General features: G+C 35.3%; 1 protein-coding gene across 2 annotated transcripts in view; it reads right to left on the reverse strand.

Annotated features, from left to right (window-relative positions):
- Positions 1-19,293, reverse strand: part of LOC100938099 (ankyrin repeat domain-containing protein 36A-like) — a 206,073-nt gene that overhangs the window by 126,079 nt on the left and 60,701 nt on the right. For both annotated transcript variants that reach the window (XR_008522045.1, XM_054547127.1), the window contains 11 exons: positions 17,439-17,478; positions 15,240-15,268; positions 15,082-15,154; positions 11,695-11,723; positions 11,533-11,605; positions 5,316-5,344; positions 5,149-5,221; positions 3,474-3,502; positions 3,307-3,379; positions 1,611-1,639; positions 1,444-1,516 (listed from right to left, as the gene is read on the reverse strand). Coding sequence is in view for 1 of the 2 variants with exons in the window: in XM_054547127.1 (XP_054403102.1) it covers positions 1,444-1,516; positions 1,611-1,639; positions 3,307-3,379; positions 3,474-3,502; positions 5,149-5,221; positions 5,316-5,344; positions 11,533-11,605; positions 11,695-11,723; positions 15,082-15,154; positions 15,240-15,268; positions 17,439-17,478 (550 nt within the window). In the remaining variant the exon portion in view is untranslated. The remainder of the gene's footprint in view (positions 1-1,443; positions 1,517-1,610; positions 1,640-3,306; positions 3,380-3,473; positions 3,503-5,148; positions 5,222-5,315; positions 5,345-11,532; positions 11,606-11,694; positions 11,724-15,081; positions 15,155-15,239; positions 15,269-17,438; positions 17,479-19,293) is intronic.

Here is a 19,293-nt window from a genome sequence, read left to right on the forward strand (position 1 = left end):
GATACGTCTAAAACTAAAATAAAACCGTGTCCACATCAATGTGGATATGCCAACTGATGAGGACAAATCACAGCAGTAACCCACACACCTGAGAATCAATCTCAAAGCAAGTGGTTCATGATCCCACATCTCTTTCTTGCAAGAAATCAGAAGGATTTACACCATTACACTACAAACGTTCATCATGCCCCTTAACTTGCCCAATAACTAGAAGGTACACAATTACAATGACACTTCAGGTAAATGTACACTTCACGTCTCTTCAGTGGAAGTGTCCTAAATTGATCACCTTGGATACATCTTTCCTGAAATCTAGTACATAATATTCATGATTTCTCACACCCATGTGGTGTAAGAATTTGCCTAAGTTTCTTGTATCCACTAGTTTAGCCTTCTGAAAGTTTCTTCATCCACTCATGGCAACAAACGATAATATATTAGCCTCAAAAAAAAATCATCAATTACCAATGTTAACATACTTCTACAAAGTAAGACTGCTACAAGCATTAGATATTAATAAGTTTTACATTCAGAAATCACTCCAATATTCATGGAAAATGACCACTTTAGGAGTTAATTAGAATTCAACATCATTTTTGTTTCTAAAAAAGCCTTGTTGGGAGTATCATGTTAGTCTCTAAAGAAGTTTCATTAAATAGCTATTTTATCCAAGAGTTAGCTCCTTGAACAAGGAAGCCAATGTATTCATATGCAAGTTTATCTCATTTTTATAACTAAAGTCAACAAAACATATATCTCTGATGCCTAATAGTAACATAGAGGAGTAATGAGTCACTGTGGTTTATCCTGATTCTAGCATTGTTTCCTGCTTCCAGTAGTTCTTGGAGCAGCCAAAATCAAATCTCCTTTTATGCAAATATTCCAAACGCATCTGAAATGAGTTTGCTCAGGTTTCCTCAGCAGAAACCCCAAAATTACATAAATGTCTTCTTCTTTTTCCTCCTTCCTGCCTCACAATCCCTCTTCCTTGAGGAAAATAATTGCTACATCAGTGGTCTTCTTAGTTCTCATTCTACATCGTTTATGGAGTTATTAGGATCACTTTTCCCTCTGTTTATAACAATACGATATGATGCCTATAATATCTATTACTTCATCTCGTTCTCTTTCCCCTCTTGATGGAAATGTGCTGTAAAATTAAAGCAAAATTATGCTGCTCCCTTAGCCTGGTATGTGTTGAACTGCTCTCCAATTGTTCTTCTTCCCAATTTCAATGTAGGGAAGTCTATAATCTTACTAATCAGATCATGGCCAAGGACCAGCAGCATCAGGGTCACCTGAGAACTCACTACAAATGAAGAATCTCAGGTGTACTGAATCAGAACGTGCAGCTTAGATGAACTCCACACTGACTTATTTGGGGAAGGCAAGTTCTCTTCTATCTTGATTGAACATGACGTTAGATGTGTTTTGCAAAATTACCTGTCCCAGATATCTGTCCCTCCTTTATTTCTGTGGCTATATTTGAAACAGAATCTTTCTCGTCACTTGTAGCCTGAATGGGATTTGAAACAAAATAATCAATACGTAAAGTACGTTTCACAGACTATACAGTTAATAGTTCAACATAAAAATGAGACTTTAATTACCTTCTCAGCTGGTTGTTTCTGAGAAGACACTGAAAAGCAAAAGGATACATAATCACTCATATGTACATATGATAAATTTATCTATACATTTATGCAGCATTACCATCACACTATATCTTCCTGCCTGCACTAGTGTAGGCTTTGATGTTTTCTACTTTTTGTCTGGAGACTGGAACATAACAGAAATACACTGAAAAAAGGAATACAGTCTTCACAAATATACCCTTACAATTTCAAACATGGTATGATTCATGATACGTCTAAAACTAAAATAAAACCGTGTCAATATCAATGTGGATATGCCAGGTGATGAGGACAAATCAGAGGAGTAAGTCACACACCTGAGGATCACTGTCAAAGCAGGTGGTACATGATCCCACATCTCTTTCTTGCAAGAAATCGGAAGGATTTACACCATTACACTACAAACGTTCATCATGCCCCTTAACTTGCCCAATAACTAGAAGGTACACAATTACAACGACACTTCAGTTAAATGTACACTTCACGTCTCTTCAGTGGAAGTGTCCTAAATTGATCACCTTGGATACATGTTTCCTGAAATCTAGTATATAATATTCATGATTTCTCACACCCATGTGGTGTAAGAATTTGCCTAAGTTTCTTGTATCCACTAGTTTAGCCTTCTGAAAGTTTCTTCATCCACTCATGGCAACAAATGATAATATATTAGCCTCAATAAAAATATTATCAATTACCAATGTTAACATACTTCTACAAAGTAAAACTGCTACAAGCATTAGATATTAATAAGTTTTACATTCAGAAATCACTCCAATATTCATGGAAAATGACCACTTTAGGAGTTAATTAGAATTCAACATCATTTTTGTTTCTAAAATAGCCTTGTTGGGAATATCATGTTAGTCTCTAAAGAAGTTTCATTAAATAGCTATTTTATCCAAGAGTTAGCTCCTTGAACAAGAAAGCCAATGTATTCATATGCAAGTTTATCTCATTTTTATAACTAAAGTCAACAAAACATCTATCTCTGATGCCTAATAGTAACATAGAGGAGTAATGAGTCACTGTGGTTTATCCTGATTCTAGCATTGTTTCCTGCTTCCAGTAGTTCTTCGAGCAGCCAAAATCAAATCTTCTTTTACGCAAATATTCCAAACGCATCTGAAATGAGTTCGCTCAGGTTTCCTCAGCAGAAACCCCAAAATTACATAAATATCTTCTTCTTTTTCCTCCTTCGTGTCTTACAATCCCTCTTCCTTGAGGAAAATAATTGCTACATCAGTGGTCTTCTTAGTTCTCATTCTACATCGTTTATGGAGTTATTAGGATCACTTTTCCCTCTGTTTATAACAATACGATATGATGCCTATAATATCTATTACTTCATCTCGTTCTCTTTCCCCTCTTGATGGAAACGTGCTGTAAATTAAAGCAAAATTATGCTGCTCCCTTAGCCTGGTATGTGTTGAACTGCTCTCCAATTGTTCTTCTTCCCAATTTCAATGTAGGGAAGTCTATAATCTTACTAATCAGATCATGGCCAAGGACCAGCAGCATCAGGGTCACCTGAGAACTCACTACGAATGAAGAATCTCAGGTGTACTGAATCAGAACGTGCAGCTTAGATGAACTCCACACTGATTTATTTGGGGAAGGCAAGTTCTCTTCTATCTTGATTGAACATGATGTTAGATGTGTTTTGCAAAATTACCTGTCCCAGATATTGGTCCCTCCTTTATTTCTGTGGCTATATTTGAAACAGAATCTTTCTCGTCACTTGTAGCCTGAATGGGATTTGAAACAAAATAATCAATACGTAAAGTAAGTTTCATAGACTATACAGTTAATAGTTCAACATATAAATGAGACTTTAATTACCTTCTCAGCTGGTTGTTTCTGAGAAGACACTGAAAAGCAAAAGGGATACATAATCACTCATATGTACATATGATAAATTTATCCATACATTCATGCAGTGTTAGCATTAAGCTGTATCTTCCTGCCTGTACTAGCATAGGCTTTAATGTTTTCTACTTTTTGTCTGGAGACTGGAACACGACAGAAATACACTGAAAAAAAAAGGAATACAGGCTTCACAAAATATACCCTTACAATTTCAAATATGGTATGATTCGTGATACATCTAAAACTAAAATAAAACCGTGTCCACATCAATGTGGATATGCCGAGTGATGAGGACAAATCAGAGGAGTAACCCACACACCTGAGGATCAATGTCAAAGCAGGTGGTTCATGATCCCACATCTCTTTCTTGCAAGAAATCAGAAGGATTTACACCATTACACTACAAACGTTCATCATGCCCCTTAACTTGCCCAATAACTAGAAGGTACACAATTACAATGACACTTCAGGTAAATGTACACTTCACGTCTCTTCAGTGGAAGTGTCCTAAATTGATCACCTTGGATACATGTTTCCTGAAATCTAGTACATAATATTCATGATTTCTCACACCCATGTGGTGTAAGAATTTGCCTAAGTTTCTTGTATCCACTAGTTTAGCCTTCTGAAAGTTTCTTCATCCACTCATGGCAACAAACGATAATATATTAGCCTCAATAAAAATATTATCAATTACCAATGTTAACATACTTCTACAAAGTAAAACTGCTACAAGCATTAGATATTAATAAGTTTTACATTCAGAAATCACTCCAATATTCATGGAAAATGACCACTTTAGGAGCTAATTAAACAGCCTTGTTGGGAGTATCATGCTAGTCTCTAAAGAAGTTTCATTAAATAGCTATTTTATCCAAGAGTTAGCTCCTTGAACAAGGAAGCCAATGTATTCATATGCAAGTTTATCTCATTTTTATAACTAAAGTCAACAAAATATATATCTCTGATGACTAATAGTAACAAAGAGGAGTAATGAGTCACTGTGGTTTATCCTGATTCTAGCATTGTTTCCTGCTTCCAGTAGTTCTTGGAGCAGCCAAAATCAAATCTTCTTTTATGCAAATATTCCAAACGCATCTGAAATGAGTTTGCTCAGCTTTCCTCAGCAGAAACCCCAAAATTACATAAATATCTTCTTCTTTTTCCTCCTTCCTGCCTCACAATCCCTCTTCCTTGAGGAAAATAATTGCTACACCAGTGGTCTTCTTAGTTCTCATTCTACATCGTTTATGGAGTTATTAGGATCACTTTTCCCTCTGTTTATAACAATACGATATGATGCCTATAATATCTATTACTTCATCTCGTTCTCTTTCCTCTCTTGATGGAAACGTGCTGTAAATTAAAGCAAAATTATGCTGCTCCCTTAGCCTGGTATGTGTTGAACTGCTCTCCAATTGTTCTTCTTCCCAATTTCAATGTAGGGAAGTCTATAATCTTACTAATCAGATCATGGCCAAGGACCAGCAGCATCAGGGTCACCTGAGAACTCACTACAAATGAAGAATCTCAGGTGTACTGAATCAGAACGTGCAGCTTAGACGAACTCCACACTGATTTATTTGGGGAAGGCAAGTTCTCTTCTATCTTGATTGAACATGACGTTAGATGTGTTTTGCAAAATTACCTGTCCCAGATATTGGTCCCTCCTTTATTTCTGTGGCTATATTTGAAACAGAATCTTTCTCGTCACTTGTAGCCTGAATGGGATTTGAAACAAAATAATCAATATGTAAAGTAGGTTTCATAGACTATACAGTTAATAGTTCAACACATAAATGAGACTTTAATTACCTTCTCAGCTGGTTGTTTCTGAGAAGACACTGAAAAGCAAAAGGGATACATAATCAATCATATGTAAATACGATAATGTTATCCATACATTAATGCATGGATAGCATGTTAGTATCAAGTTTTATACTCCTGCCTGTATTACTGTAGGCTTTGATATTTTACACTTTGTTTCTTGGCACTAAACATGAAGGAAATACACTGAAGAAAACAGGAATACAGTCTTCAAGGAATATACACTGACAATTTCAAATGTGATATGACTTTCTCCGTATGTCTAAAACTAAAATAAAACCATGTCAATATCAATCTGGATATGCTGAGTGATGAGGACAAATGTGATCTAAAATCAGAGTCTAACTCATACACCTTGGAATCGACGTCAAACCAGGTGATATATGCACTCACATGTCCTTCATGCAAGATATCAGAATGATGTGCAACATTTTACTGCAAACATTCATCATGCTCTTTAACTTGATCGATCATTGAGAAGGTACACAATTATAATGACACTTTAGGTGAATGTACACTTCACATCTCTTCAGTGGAAGTGTCTTAACTTAATCAGCTTGGATGTATGTTTGGTGAATTCTAGTATGTAATATTCATTATTTCTCACACCCATATGATGTAATAATGTGCCTACATCTCTTGTATCTTCTAGTTTAGCCTTCCAAAACTTTCTTCATCCACTCATGGCAACAAGGTATAATATATAAACTTCATCCAAAAGTATAATAAATTATGAAATTTGACATACAAAATAAAGTTGCTACAAGCATTAGATATGAATAAGCTTTTGCATCTGGAAATCACTCCAATATTCCTTGAAAATAACCATTTGGGAGTCAAGTAATGATTTCAACATTATTTTCACTTCTAAAATAGTCTGGTTAAAGTATCATGTTATTCTCTAGAGAATTTTTATTAAGTTGCTATTTTATCCAATAGCTCCTTGAAAAACAAAGCCAATGTATGCATATTCATGTTTATCTCATTTGAATAACTAATATCAACAAAACATATACCTCTGGTGCCCAATAGTAACAAAGTCGGGTAATGAGTCACTGTGGTTTATCCCAATTCTGTCACTCTTTCCTGCTTCCAGTAGTTCCTGGAGCAGCCAAAAATCAAATCATCCTTTATGCAAATATTCTAAATGCATCTGAAGTGAGTTCACTTAATCTAAGAGTTATAATTTAAAAAATCATTTTGTTTATACTCATGAAGACTCCTGATGTTTTTATATTTCCTGGATTCAGCAGTTCGGCCTTTTCACTGTCTCTTCGTCCACTTTTGCAAAAACATACCCATCAATGAAATAATGTGTAATCAGATTCCTATGAAAATAAACTAAAAAAAGTTTCTAAATCACTAGAGACTTCTTTTCGTATAAATAACCAACCAATATGACATAATGCATATATATACATATGTCATGATTGTCATGATTATTGGCAGTTATCTGTTTAGTACTCTAAAAATGCATTCTTTGATTCCTTTTTCCTAAATCTAGTTTCACATGATATACTATGGGGGTCTCTCAGGTTCTTTTATGAAATAACTACCTCAGCAAACACAGCTTTCCAAAAAAAAAAAAACTGATGTGAACGAAGCATTTATCATTGATGTGCAAAACTTCTAGGGAGAAGAAATGAGACCCTGTGGGTCACCCTCATCCTTCTAACTTCTGCTTCTGCTTTCCATTAAGTGACTTCCCACAAGTCTTCTCATCAGAAACCTCTAAATTACCTAGCTAGCTGCTTTCTTTTTTCACATCTGCCCAATTTGACATACACTCTTTTTCATTCATAAATCTAATATCCATATTGGTGGACTTGATTCTTTGACCTCCACATTCATTTCTTCATTATTTTCACCACCACTGTATTGTGACATCTGTACAATCCCATTTCGACACATGTGAAGATAAGGCTTTGCTTTATTAAAATATTAAATGTGTCAGACACTTGACTAATGTGTACAAATTCCTTCTTCACAAAAGCAGCCCCATGGCCTCCTCTCTCCCATAGACACTCTTTCACAGCTGTTCTTCTGTCACATTGGTTTGAGTATCTATCATCTCTCATTTTGTCTCTATGCTTTCACCTCGTATTAGGAGTTATTATCATAGGCTCAGCAGCCTATCTTACCTATTTTCCTCTCCAGCAGACAGTACTGAGCAATAAACTAGAATTTTCCAGGATATGAACACTTTTATGTACACAACGCTTTGTGGAGCTATTTTATGTTTAACTACCCATAACACCACTATGTCTATGCTTTCCAGAGAAACAAGCTCTGAAATGTTATTGAACATAACCTATTTAAAAACTTCTTTAACTACAATGAAAGTCTCTCCTTGATGCACCAAAATCTTCAGAAATAACTTGTGAAGACTTGAAAATATGTCAGTAATTGACATGAAAAATGAAGCACTGACATAATTTTTTGCAGGTATAAAAAAGACAAGCTGAGATCCTTACTAGATCCAAGAAGAGCAAAGTACATTAGACAGGAAATAAATATGGAACAGAAACATTTTCATTTGTAATGAAAATTCCTCTATTTACAGTTTTCAGAAGAGAAAAAAATACACACACATACGCACACACACACACACACACACACATTCACACACGAAAACCAGAGCAATATGGCTTTACAGGGTGTTTCTTCATCAAAGGCCTATTTGTTATTTGACATCTGGGAACACTCTATAGGGATCAACAAAGAGGTTCTAAATTGTGATCTGAGTATTTTAGAGTTTAACATTCATGAAGGGCAGCGAAGAGGACAAGTAACACTTTGACCATCGGCCATTTCCACTCCTTACTGTTATTCTCTGAAAAGCACACACTGGATTTTCTCAGAGTCAGGACATGTCAAAAAGACATGCTTTAAGAGGGAAACAGTTGCAATCAACACAGCCATGGGAGAGATACAGCTATGCTTGCTAGGATTTCCAATACTTCTGTTTCATTTCTAATATAGTACAAATCAATAAAAGCAACCACATAAGCATATCCGTGTTGGTATGTCATCATATTTAAGTCCATATGGTATCAGCATGAAGAGAGCATAATATGCTGTAGTCATCACATGGCATATCATGAGATCATACAATAAATCAAGAAATACCTCACTGGGTCAATGTGGATAGATCTGAAATATATATCACTGATTTTATAAAGACCAAGTTGCATTCATTAAGTGCACTGCCTGAACTTTTCTACAAGTTTTTAATACACAAAATCAAGTTCTACATGTTGTCTATGAATGTGCACATATGTTGTAAGAGGTTTTTAATGTGCATTTGGGTGATTTCTTTTTTTTTTTTTAATTAATTCAAGCTCTTGGTTACATGTCGGCAGTAAGCTTTAGTATTATAGAAAACCCAAAACCGTAACAGCTCAGAATGACTGTCTTAAAGAGCTGTGTCTACCAAAGAGTCAGGAAAGCATGACTACTTACTTTCTTCATTTTTGAAACTCAGAGGTACCTCATGCACACTCCCAAATAAAACTGCACAAGTTCCTTAGTTGAATTAGATCCCATTTGTCAATTTTGGCTTTTGTTGCCATTGCTTTTGGTGTTTTAGTCATGAAGTCTTTGCCCATGCCAATGTCCTGAATGGTATTGCCTAGGTTTTATTCTAGGGTTATTATGGTTTTAGGTCTTACTTAAATGTTTAAGTCTTTAATTTATCTTGAGTTAATTTTTGTATAAGGTGTAAGGAAGGGGTCCAGTTTCAGTTTTCTGCATAAGGCTAGCCAGTTTTCCCAACACCATTTATTAAATAGGTAATCTTACCCCCACTGATTGTTTTTTGTCAGATTTTTCAAAGATCATATGGTTGTACATGTATGGTGTTACTTGTGAGGCCTCTGTTCTGTTCCATTGGTCTATATCCCTGTTTTGGTACCTGTACCATGCTGTTTTCATTACTATAGCCTTGTAGTATAGTTTGAAGTCAGGTAGCATGATGCCTCCAGCTCTGTTCTTTTTGCTTACAATTGTCTCAGCCATATGGGCTCTTTTTTGGTTCCATATGAAATTTAAAGTAGTTTTTTCTAATTCTGTGAAGAAAGTCAATGGTAGTCTATAGCATTGAACCTATAAATTACTTTGGGCAGTATGGCCATTTTCATCATATTGATTCTTCCTATCCATGAGCATAGAATGTTTTTCCATTTGTTTGTGTCCTCTCTTATATCCTTGAGCAGTGGTTTGTAGTTCTCCTTGAAGAGGTCTTTCCCTTCCCTTGTGAGTTGTATTCCTAGGTATTTTATTCTCTTTGTAGCGATTGTGAATGGGCGTTCACTCATGATTTGGCTGTTTGTCTTTTATCAGTGTATAGGAATGCTTGTGATTTTTGCACACTGATTTTGTATCCTGAGACTTTGCTGATGTTGCTCATCAGCTGAAGGAGATTTGGGGCTGAGACGATATGGTTTCCTAAATATACAATAATGTCATCTGCAGAGACAATTTGACTTCCTTTCTTCCTATTTCAATACCCTTTATTTTTTCCTCTTGTCTGATTGCCCCGGCCAGAACTTCCAATACTATGATCAGAGTGAACAGTCAACCTACAGAACAGGAGAAAATGTTTGCAATCTCTCCATCTGACAGAAGGCTAATATCCAGAATCTAAAAGGAACTTAAACAAATTTACAAGAAAAGAACAAACAACCTCATCAAGAAGTGGGTGAAGGATATGCTCAAAAGAAGGCATTTATTCAGCCAGTAAACATATGAAAAAAAGGCTCATCATCACTGATCATTAGAGAAATGCAAATCAAAACCACAATGAGATACCATCTCACACCAGTTAGAATGGTCAACATTAAAAAGTCAGGAAACAACAGATGCTGGAGAGGATGTGGAGAAACAGGAATGCTTTTATATTGTTGGTGGGAGTGTCAATTATTTCAACCACTGTGGAAGACAGTGCGGTGATTCTTCAAGGATCTAGAAACAGAAATACCATTTGACCCAGCAATCCCATTACTGAGTACATACCCCAAAGATTAAAAATCATTCTACTATAAAGACACATGCACATGTATGTCTATTGCAGCACTATTCACAATAGCAAAGACTTGGAACCAACCCAAATGCCCATCAGTGATAGACTGAATAAAGAAAATGTGGCATATACACATCATGGAATACTATGCAGCCATAAAAAAGGATGAGTTCATGTCCTTTGCAAAGACATGGATGAAGCCTGAAACCATCATTCTCAGCAAACTAACACAGGAAAAGAAAACCAAATGCTACATGTTCTCACTCATAAGTGGGAGTTGAACAATGAGAACACGTGGACACAGGGAGGGGAACATCACACACCAGGGCCTGTCAGGGTAGTGGGGTCCTAGGGGAGGGATAGTATTAGTAGAAATACCTAATGTAGCTGATGGGTTGATGGGTACAGTAAACCACCATGGCACATGTATGCCTATGTAAAAAACCTGCATGTTCTTCACATGTATCCCAGAACTTAAGGCATAATACAAAACAAACAAACCAACATTAATTCAGGTTGTTGGTTACCTGTAGGCAATGAATTGTAGTAGCATAAAAGATTCTAAGGCTAAAACAGCTCAGAATCATTGCTTTAAAACCCTGTATCTACCAAAGAGTCACCAAAAAATGATTAATGACTTTATTCATTTTCCAGAATCAGAGGTATCACACACACCCAAATTCACAAACAAAAGCACACACGCACATACATATGCAGAAATTCAAGCTGGTAATCAGAGCATATGATTGGGTGAAGATTCGAAGGTTCTCAATGTGACAACACCGACATAAAGAAGTTGAAGTTCTAACACAATTGTAATGTCAGCTGGTATTGCTTTTCTCTAGGTAAAGGACAGTATTGCAACCAGAAATTGAAGCACTGAAAAATATTTATAGTTTCAAAATTCACCTCCTTGAACCCCTAACATGCATACAAATTCCACCTTGGGATCTTTATCACAACATAAAAGGAAAAGCATCTGAGCTAGAGCTCATATTTTTTAAATTTCTTTTCCTTGTTCTTCTAAATATCATTTTATAAGCATAGACACTAACAGCATCAGCATCATTTAGATCAAATCCTTCTATCTTATTGGGGTAAAAGAAATACAAATCAGAAGACTATGAACATTTCCAACATATTCATGTCCTTCTTTCCAGATGAAATTTGTATTGGCAAATTTACCTTTTTCTGGAGGTGGTGAATCCTTCCTTCTCACAGCTACTTTTGAACTGGGATCTGCCTCTTTCACAGTAAGCTGAATGGGTTTTACAACATAATGATTAACATATCATGTATATATCACAAAGCATTTTGTTAATTAAAAATGAAAATATATTTGTTTACCGTGGATAAAGGAGGTCGCTCAGAAGATTCTACAAAGCAAAAGGGACACATAATTAAGTACATGTAAATATGACACAGCCCACCATCCACTATGTAGTGTTTGTATCCAGCTGAAATCTTCATGCTTGGTCCTGAAACTGTTACCTATTAGGCTCTGGGTTGCTTTTGCTCTTGTTTTGGTTAGCATACAGACATGACAGGAATATACACATGGAAATCACAATACAGGTTTCATAAAACATGTAGTCCAGATTTCAAGAGAGAGATTAGGTTTCACATGACTGCAATGAACACAGAAAAGTACTTCTACCAACGTGATCCTCTTAACTGAAGCCAAAAAATGTGATGTCAAATGAAAGGACCAAATAGGACCCCAGAAGGATAAATGTCAAAGCCCATGGTAGAACGCTATGGCGTACCCTGAAGAAATCACCCAAGAACCATTTATACTATAATACTACAATAGTTCTCCTGTTCTTCATTTTGTCCTCTAACTTAAAAACTATCAATTTCATTAAAATGTATCATTCACTTCTGCTTGCAGGATGTATTCTCAGTTCATTAGTTCAGATATCTACACACAGAAGCATAGTTAACAAAAATACTCAAGTTGTCCACAGTCATGCAGGCTTCTGGTGTTTTTCCATCTCCTGGATTCTCAACTTTAGCCCGCCTTCCATCTCTTCATTCACTTATGCAAAAAATGTATACATTACACTCCAAATACCTAATGTGTAGAGTCCCATAAAACAAATCTAACCAAAATATTTGAAACATCAGAGGCTTTTTTTGTGTTAATCACCTTTTATATATAAAAATATTTGCCATGATTATTGACAGCTACATTTTAACAAAGCTGCACATTGCGCACATGTACCATAAAACTTAAAGTATGATAATAATAAAATTAAAAAATAAATAAATAAATAATACTTAAGAAATATATTTCTTGATTGTTTTGCTTCCACAGTCAGTTTGACGTACAGTGCATCGCATTTTGCTAACATGAAGCACCTATCCTATTGTCGATGTGTGACCCCTACAGAGAGAAGAATTGAGTCCCTGTGGTTTACTCTCATTCTTCCACCTCTGCTTCCATTAAGCTCTGAAGCAACAATAATCCAATATTCTGTTCGAGTGTGAATATACCAGGTCCACATAAAGTGAGTGTTCTCAGGTTTCCTCATCAGAAACCCCCAAACACCTAGCCAGCTGCTATCTTTATTTGCACCATCCCACCCCACTTGCACTCTTTTTTGTTGATAAATCTAATCTCACTATCTGGTCTTCATTCTTTGCCTTCCACATTTTGTTCTTCATTATTCTCACCACCCCTGTGATCAAACCAGTAAAATCTCATTTTATAAATATGAAGATATGGTTTTCCTTTATTAGAATATAAAAGCTACAGAAAATGGACTAACTTGTACAAATTCGTTCTTCACAATAGCAGCCCCACGTCCTCCTCTCTCCCACAGACAAACTGTTCCACAGTTTCTATTCACTCACATCAGTTTCATTGAGTATCAACTCTCATTTTATCTTTACGGCTTTATTTTACACTGGGGGTTATTATCAAAGACTCAGCAAACTATGTTACATATTTTCTTCTACACAAGAGATTACTGAGCAGTAAATAAGAATTTCTTTGGATATAAACACTTTTATATACACAAATTTTTGTGAAGCTAATTTATGGTTAAATACACATTATACCATTATGTGTTATGTGTTCCAGAGAAACAGGATCTAAAATTTTATTAAACATATTTAACTTAAAAACTTCTGCAATTACAATCACATAGTCTCTGCTCAATGCAGCAACAGCTTCAGAAATCTCTTGTGAAGTCTTGGGAAAACATCAGTCATTTGAGTGAAAAATGAAGAGCATTAAGTGACAACACTGCTTGCTGGTATAAATAAGACAAGGCTAGATCCTTACCAGATTCAAACAGATCAGAGTGCCATGAGACAGAAACAAATATATAAAACAGAAAGATTTTCATTTCTACCAAAAATTCATGTATTTAAAGTTTTCAGAAAAGGACAAAATACAGGAAAACACAGCGGTGAGGTGTTATAGAGCATTTCTTCATCTGGAGACTATTTATCATTTGACATCTGGAAACCCATTATAGGGCCCAACAAAGGGGTTCTAAACTGTGATTTGATCATTCCTGGAGTTCAACATCTATGTAAGGAAGCCAAGATACCAAATGATACTTTGGCCATTTCTTCTTTCCAATGTCATTCTCTGGAAAGCATACACTGGAGTTTTTCAGAGTCATAACATGATGGAAAAACATGGCTCTAAGGGGTAATGAATGTAGTCAATACAGCTATCGCAGTGTATACAGCTATACTTGGGGTATCTGAAATACTTCTATTTAATTTCTTATATAGTACAAATCAATAAAGGCAACCACATAAGCAAATCTATGTTAGTATGTCATCATATTTATCTTCATTTTGTATCAGCATGAAGAGACTTTAATTAATCGTGGTGCAGTCATAAAATGGCATACCACAAGACCATACAACAAATCAGAGATGACCAAATTGTGTCAACCTGGATAGATCTGAAATATATATCACTGATTAGAAAAGCCGAGTTGCAGCTATTATGTACACTGTGTGAAATCGTATAGAAGACTTGATACTTGGAAACAGATTCTACATATTACCTATGAAAGTGCAAGTGTCTTGTAAAGTGTTTTTAATGTGCATTGCAGTGACTTAAAAGTAAAAAACGTTAATTCAGGCTGTTGGTTACCTGTAGGCAATAAATTGTAGTAGAAAAAAATATTCTAAGACCAAAATAGCTCAGAATCATTGTTTTAAAACACTGTATCTACCAAAGAGTTACAAAAGAATGATTAATCATTTTATTCATTTTTAATCAGAGATACACACACACACATACACATGCCAAAACTCAATCTGGTAATCAGAAGATGTGATTAAGATTCTCAATGCAACAACACTGACATCAAGGAGTTGAAGTTCTAAAACAATTGTAATGTCAGCAGGTCTAGCTTTCCTCTAGATGAAGAAGAGAGGAGTATTGCAATCAATTTTGAAGCACTGAAAATATTTAGTGTCAAAATACACCTCCTCAAATCCCTAACATGCACAGGAATTCAAAACTGGGATCTTTAGATGATGACAATTTAAGGGAAAAGCATTTGGGCTAGAGCTCATGGTGTAAAATGTCCGCGTTATGTCTTAAATATCATTTTATAAACAAAGATATTAACAAGAACATCAGCATATTTACATCAAATCCTTCCATCTCATTTGGATAAAAAGTGGGAATCAAAAAACTATGAGCATTGTCAATATTTTCATCTACATTTTCTAGAATGAAATTTGTAGTGGCAAATTTACCTTTGCTGGGAGTTAGTGAATCCATACTTCCTAAGAATCTAGTTGAAATGTGATCTCTGTCTTTCACCGTATGCTGAATGGGTTTGACAACATAATGATTAACATATCATGTATATATCACAGAGCATTTTGTTGATAATTAAAGAAAATATGTTTACCTTGAATAAAGGCGGTTGCTCAGGAGACACTACAAAGCAAAAGGAGCACATAATTGACTACAGGTAAATATGACACAGCCTACCATCAATCATGCAGTGTTTGTATCCAGCTGAAATCTTCATCCTTGCCCTTGAAATTGTTACCCATTAGGCTTTGGGTTGCTTTGCTCTTGTTTTGGTTAACACACAAACATGACAGGAATATACACATGAAAAATCACAATATAGATTCTATAAAACATGCAGTCCAGATTGCAAGGGTGAGATTAGGTTTCACATGACTACAAGTAACACAGAAAAGTATTTCTACCAATGTGAATCTGCTGGATGAAGCCAAAAACAGTGACATCAAATGAGAGAACCAAAGCGGATCCCAGAAGAATAAATGTTAGAAACTATGAAGTTGCAATGAGAGTGCATGAAAATGTATCATTAGCGGCGGGGCGCAGCGGCTCATGCCTGTAATCCCAGCACTTTGGGAGGCCGAGGCGAGCAGATCATGAAGTCAGGAGATCGAGACCATCCTGGCTAACACGGTAAAACCCTGTCTCTACTAAAAATGCAAAAAATTAGCCGGGTGTGGTGGCGGGCGCCTGTAGTCCCAGCTACTCGGGAGGCTGAGGCAGGAGAATGGCGTGAACGCGGGAGGCGGAGTTCGCAGTGAGCCGAGATCCCGCCACTGCACTCAAGCCTGGGTGACAGAGCGAGACTCCGTCTCAAAAAAAAAAGAAAAGAAAAGAAAAGAAAATGTATCATTCGCTTCTGCTGGCAGGAAGTGCTCTCAATCATTAGTTTAGATATCTACTTGGAGAAAAATCATTTCTAAAAATACTCATGTTATCCACAGTCATGAAGACTTCTGACATTTTCAACTTCTGGATTCTCAACTTATTTCTCTTGCCATCTTTTCATTCACTTATGCAAAAAATGTATGCATTACACATCAAATAACTAATGAGTACTCAGATTTTCATTTACAAAATGTAACCAAAAATCTCTGAATCACCATTGACTTTTTTTTCATAATAATCAACTTTCTTTTTTTTTTTTTTTTTTTTTTTGACATGGAGTCTTGCTCTGCTGCCTAGGCTGGAGTGCAGTGGCACAATCTCAGCTCACAGCAACCTCCGCCGCCCGGGTTCAGGTGATTCTCCTGCCTCAGGCTCCCTAGTAGCTGGGACTACAGGCACATGCCACCACGCCTGGCTAATTTTTTGTATTTTTAGTAAAGATGGGGTTTCACCATGTTAGCCAGGATGGTCTCCATCTCCTGACCTCCCAATCCTCCCGCCTCCGCCTCCGCCTCCCAAAGTGCTGGGATTACAGCCGTGAGCCACCGCGGCCGGCTTAATCAACTTTTACATATCGAAATATTTGCCATGATTATTGACAGTTACACTTTTAGTACTCAAGAAATAAATTTCTCCTTTGTTTTTTTCTAAAGTCGGTTTGATATGCTATAGCATACCAGCCTCTGAGGTACTTTTATACAATGGCTATTTCATCAAAAACAGCATTGTTTTTAAAGAAAACCGCCAATGTTTTGATATCCAAGTGCATCCCAGTTCACTAACAAACATGAATGAAGTGCATATCATTGATGTGTAACCCCTATAGAGAGAAGAAATGAGTTCCTGTGGTTTCCTGTCGTTCTTCTACCCTCTGTTTCCACTAAGCTCCAAAGCAGCAATAATTTAATCTTCTCTTTGAGTGGGAATACACTGAGTCTACATAAAGTGAGTTCCCTCAAGTTTCCTCATCAGAAACCTCCAAATTACCTAGCCAGCTGCTTTCTTAATTTACACCATCCCACCTCACATTTTTTTTTGTAAATCTACTAATGTCCATTTCTCAACAATCAATATTATATTTTGATCTACAAGTTTAAGCGTTCACCAAAGTTTTAAGAAAAAGTATGTTTAAATTAAATTATATTTACTATTAAAAATTAATAAATTATATTTATAATTTAATTAAAATTAGGCTTATAATGTAATGTAATTTAACAATTAATTTAATTTCAAATTATTTTAAATTATATTTAAATTAGTTATATTTACTTTCAAAAATTATATTATTAAAGCATAGAAAATTATTCAGCTGTATTCACTACCTCACCACCTTTGTTTTTTTGTACACAAAAAATAACGTTATCATTATTTTATTGCTCTCATGGAGCACTTTTTATAATACCAATACCATTTGCTTTTTGTCCAGTTGCTGGTAGTGCTTTTCCTTCCTATTTAAAAAAAAAAAAGAAATCTTCAGAAAATGTTAATGTTATATTTACTACTCAATCAGTCAGTAATTCAAGAAACATTTTCTGTGTCTATAAATTCATAAGGTCTATATTGGAAAATCTGATAATATGAATAAAATACTAATTTTATTTATTTATCAAGTGAAAAAAGAAATTTATAAAAACAAAAGCAGAAAGACACAATTCATTATTCCTACAATTCAAGTCAATAAAATACAGTGACAGCACAAAGGCAATAACACTTATTTCTACTTGGGAAGCTTCTGAGACACTGCAAATTTAGGGTTCTATTTTTAAAATAGACAAGTGAAGAGTAAGAGTGTGAAGTGTTTCTAGTGAGGGCAGCATGTGCAAAAAAATAAAGCATGAAACAGCATAGCCAATAAGAAATACCACAATAACGTGGTAAAACTTGGACACAGACAGAGAAAGTGGAGTGGAGAGATAAAATGGGAGAGACAGGCCAAACCGCAAAATAAGTGTTATGCTAGAATGTAAATGTTTCTTTCACGTAATGAGGCTCCAGCCATAAGAAGATGAGTTAGATCAAAGTAAACATGTTTAAGAAAGGTCACCCTGAAAGACATATATAGATAAACATGGGGAGAAGAGAGAAACAAAAACGAACATTCCAAAAGTATAGGGCAGACAGTGTATTACAGTAATAAGACATGAGAAATGGTTAAAGGTAGAAAATACAAAATTTGGTGAGTCACTGGATTGGCAATGTGAGGGAAACCTGGAGTGCAGTTTTTCTGCTTCAATGTTTCATTGCTACTTTCTTGGTGTTATTTACTAAAATTGGGAAGCCAGATGACAGAGTAGATTACAAAGAATCAGGAAAGAATCTGGAAGGCAGTTTGAGACCTATCAAATTTGAGGCACAAAGGGGACTTAGAAGACTGATCTGGGTAAATACATTTGGAGTAGAAACAGATGACCTTACTCAAAAAAACCACATGTTGTTGAGAAGGTCAACATTTGTAAAATATGCTAAACTGGTAAGATTCAATAATTTAAACCTATGAAGAACCCTGGAGTTTTGAAAATAAAAAGAAAACAAAACATGGGATTCAAAATTTCAATCATATATTTCTATACTGGATCAAAAGATATAAAATATATTTTCTTAATGTATGCAGATATTTACTTCTGGAATATTATGGTCATCTGCATTTTTGAACTTAATGAAAACAGTTATCTAAACCAGTAATTCAAGGTATCCTAAGAAAGCTCATTTTTAAAAAATCATCTTAAAAGTTTTTAACTTGTAGAAATATTTATTCTATTATAGAATTATAAGGCATTTTAAGTATTACTAAAATATAAGAGAGAAATATAAAACCTATTTTAAAGTTCATATGGTTTTCTGATTCTCCTATAGATGATATACTAATAGCTCTAATTGTCTACTTATGCCATAAAGATAATAGTTAAAAATCAGAGAAAGGATCAAGTAAAATAATCATATGACTATGCAAGCTGAAGATTTACATGTCTTCAAATACACTATGCCTGTCAATCAGGACCCAATACTCACATGAAGAGAGAAGAAATTTATTTTAAAACTCAAGTCAAAAGGATTCCTGAGTTTTAGAGCTGAATAAATTTATGTGCAAGGTATAACAACTATAAATACTAAAGTTAATAATGCTTCCAGAGAATAATACAAAATGTCCCAACTGTAGGAGATAGTTTTAAAAGTAAAAAGTAATATTCCAGAGATAATTCTGTGTACTCTGTTGGCAATATTTCTTTCCTTACGATTCTATAAAAATAGGTACTTTGTTTAGA

Source organism: Pongo abelii, chromosome 12 (assembly GCF_028885655.2).
Source record: "Pongo abelii isolate AG06213 chromosome 12, NHGRI_mPonAbe1-v2.0_pri, whole genome shotgun sequence".
Classification (NCBI taxonomy): Eukaryota; Metazoa; Chordata; class Mammalia; order Primates; family Hominidae; genus Pongo; species Pongo abelii.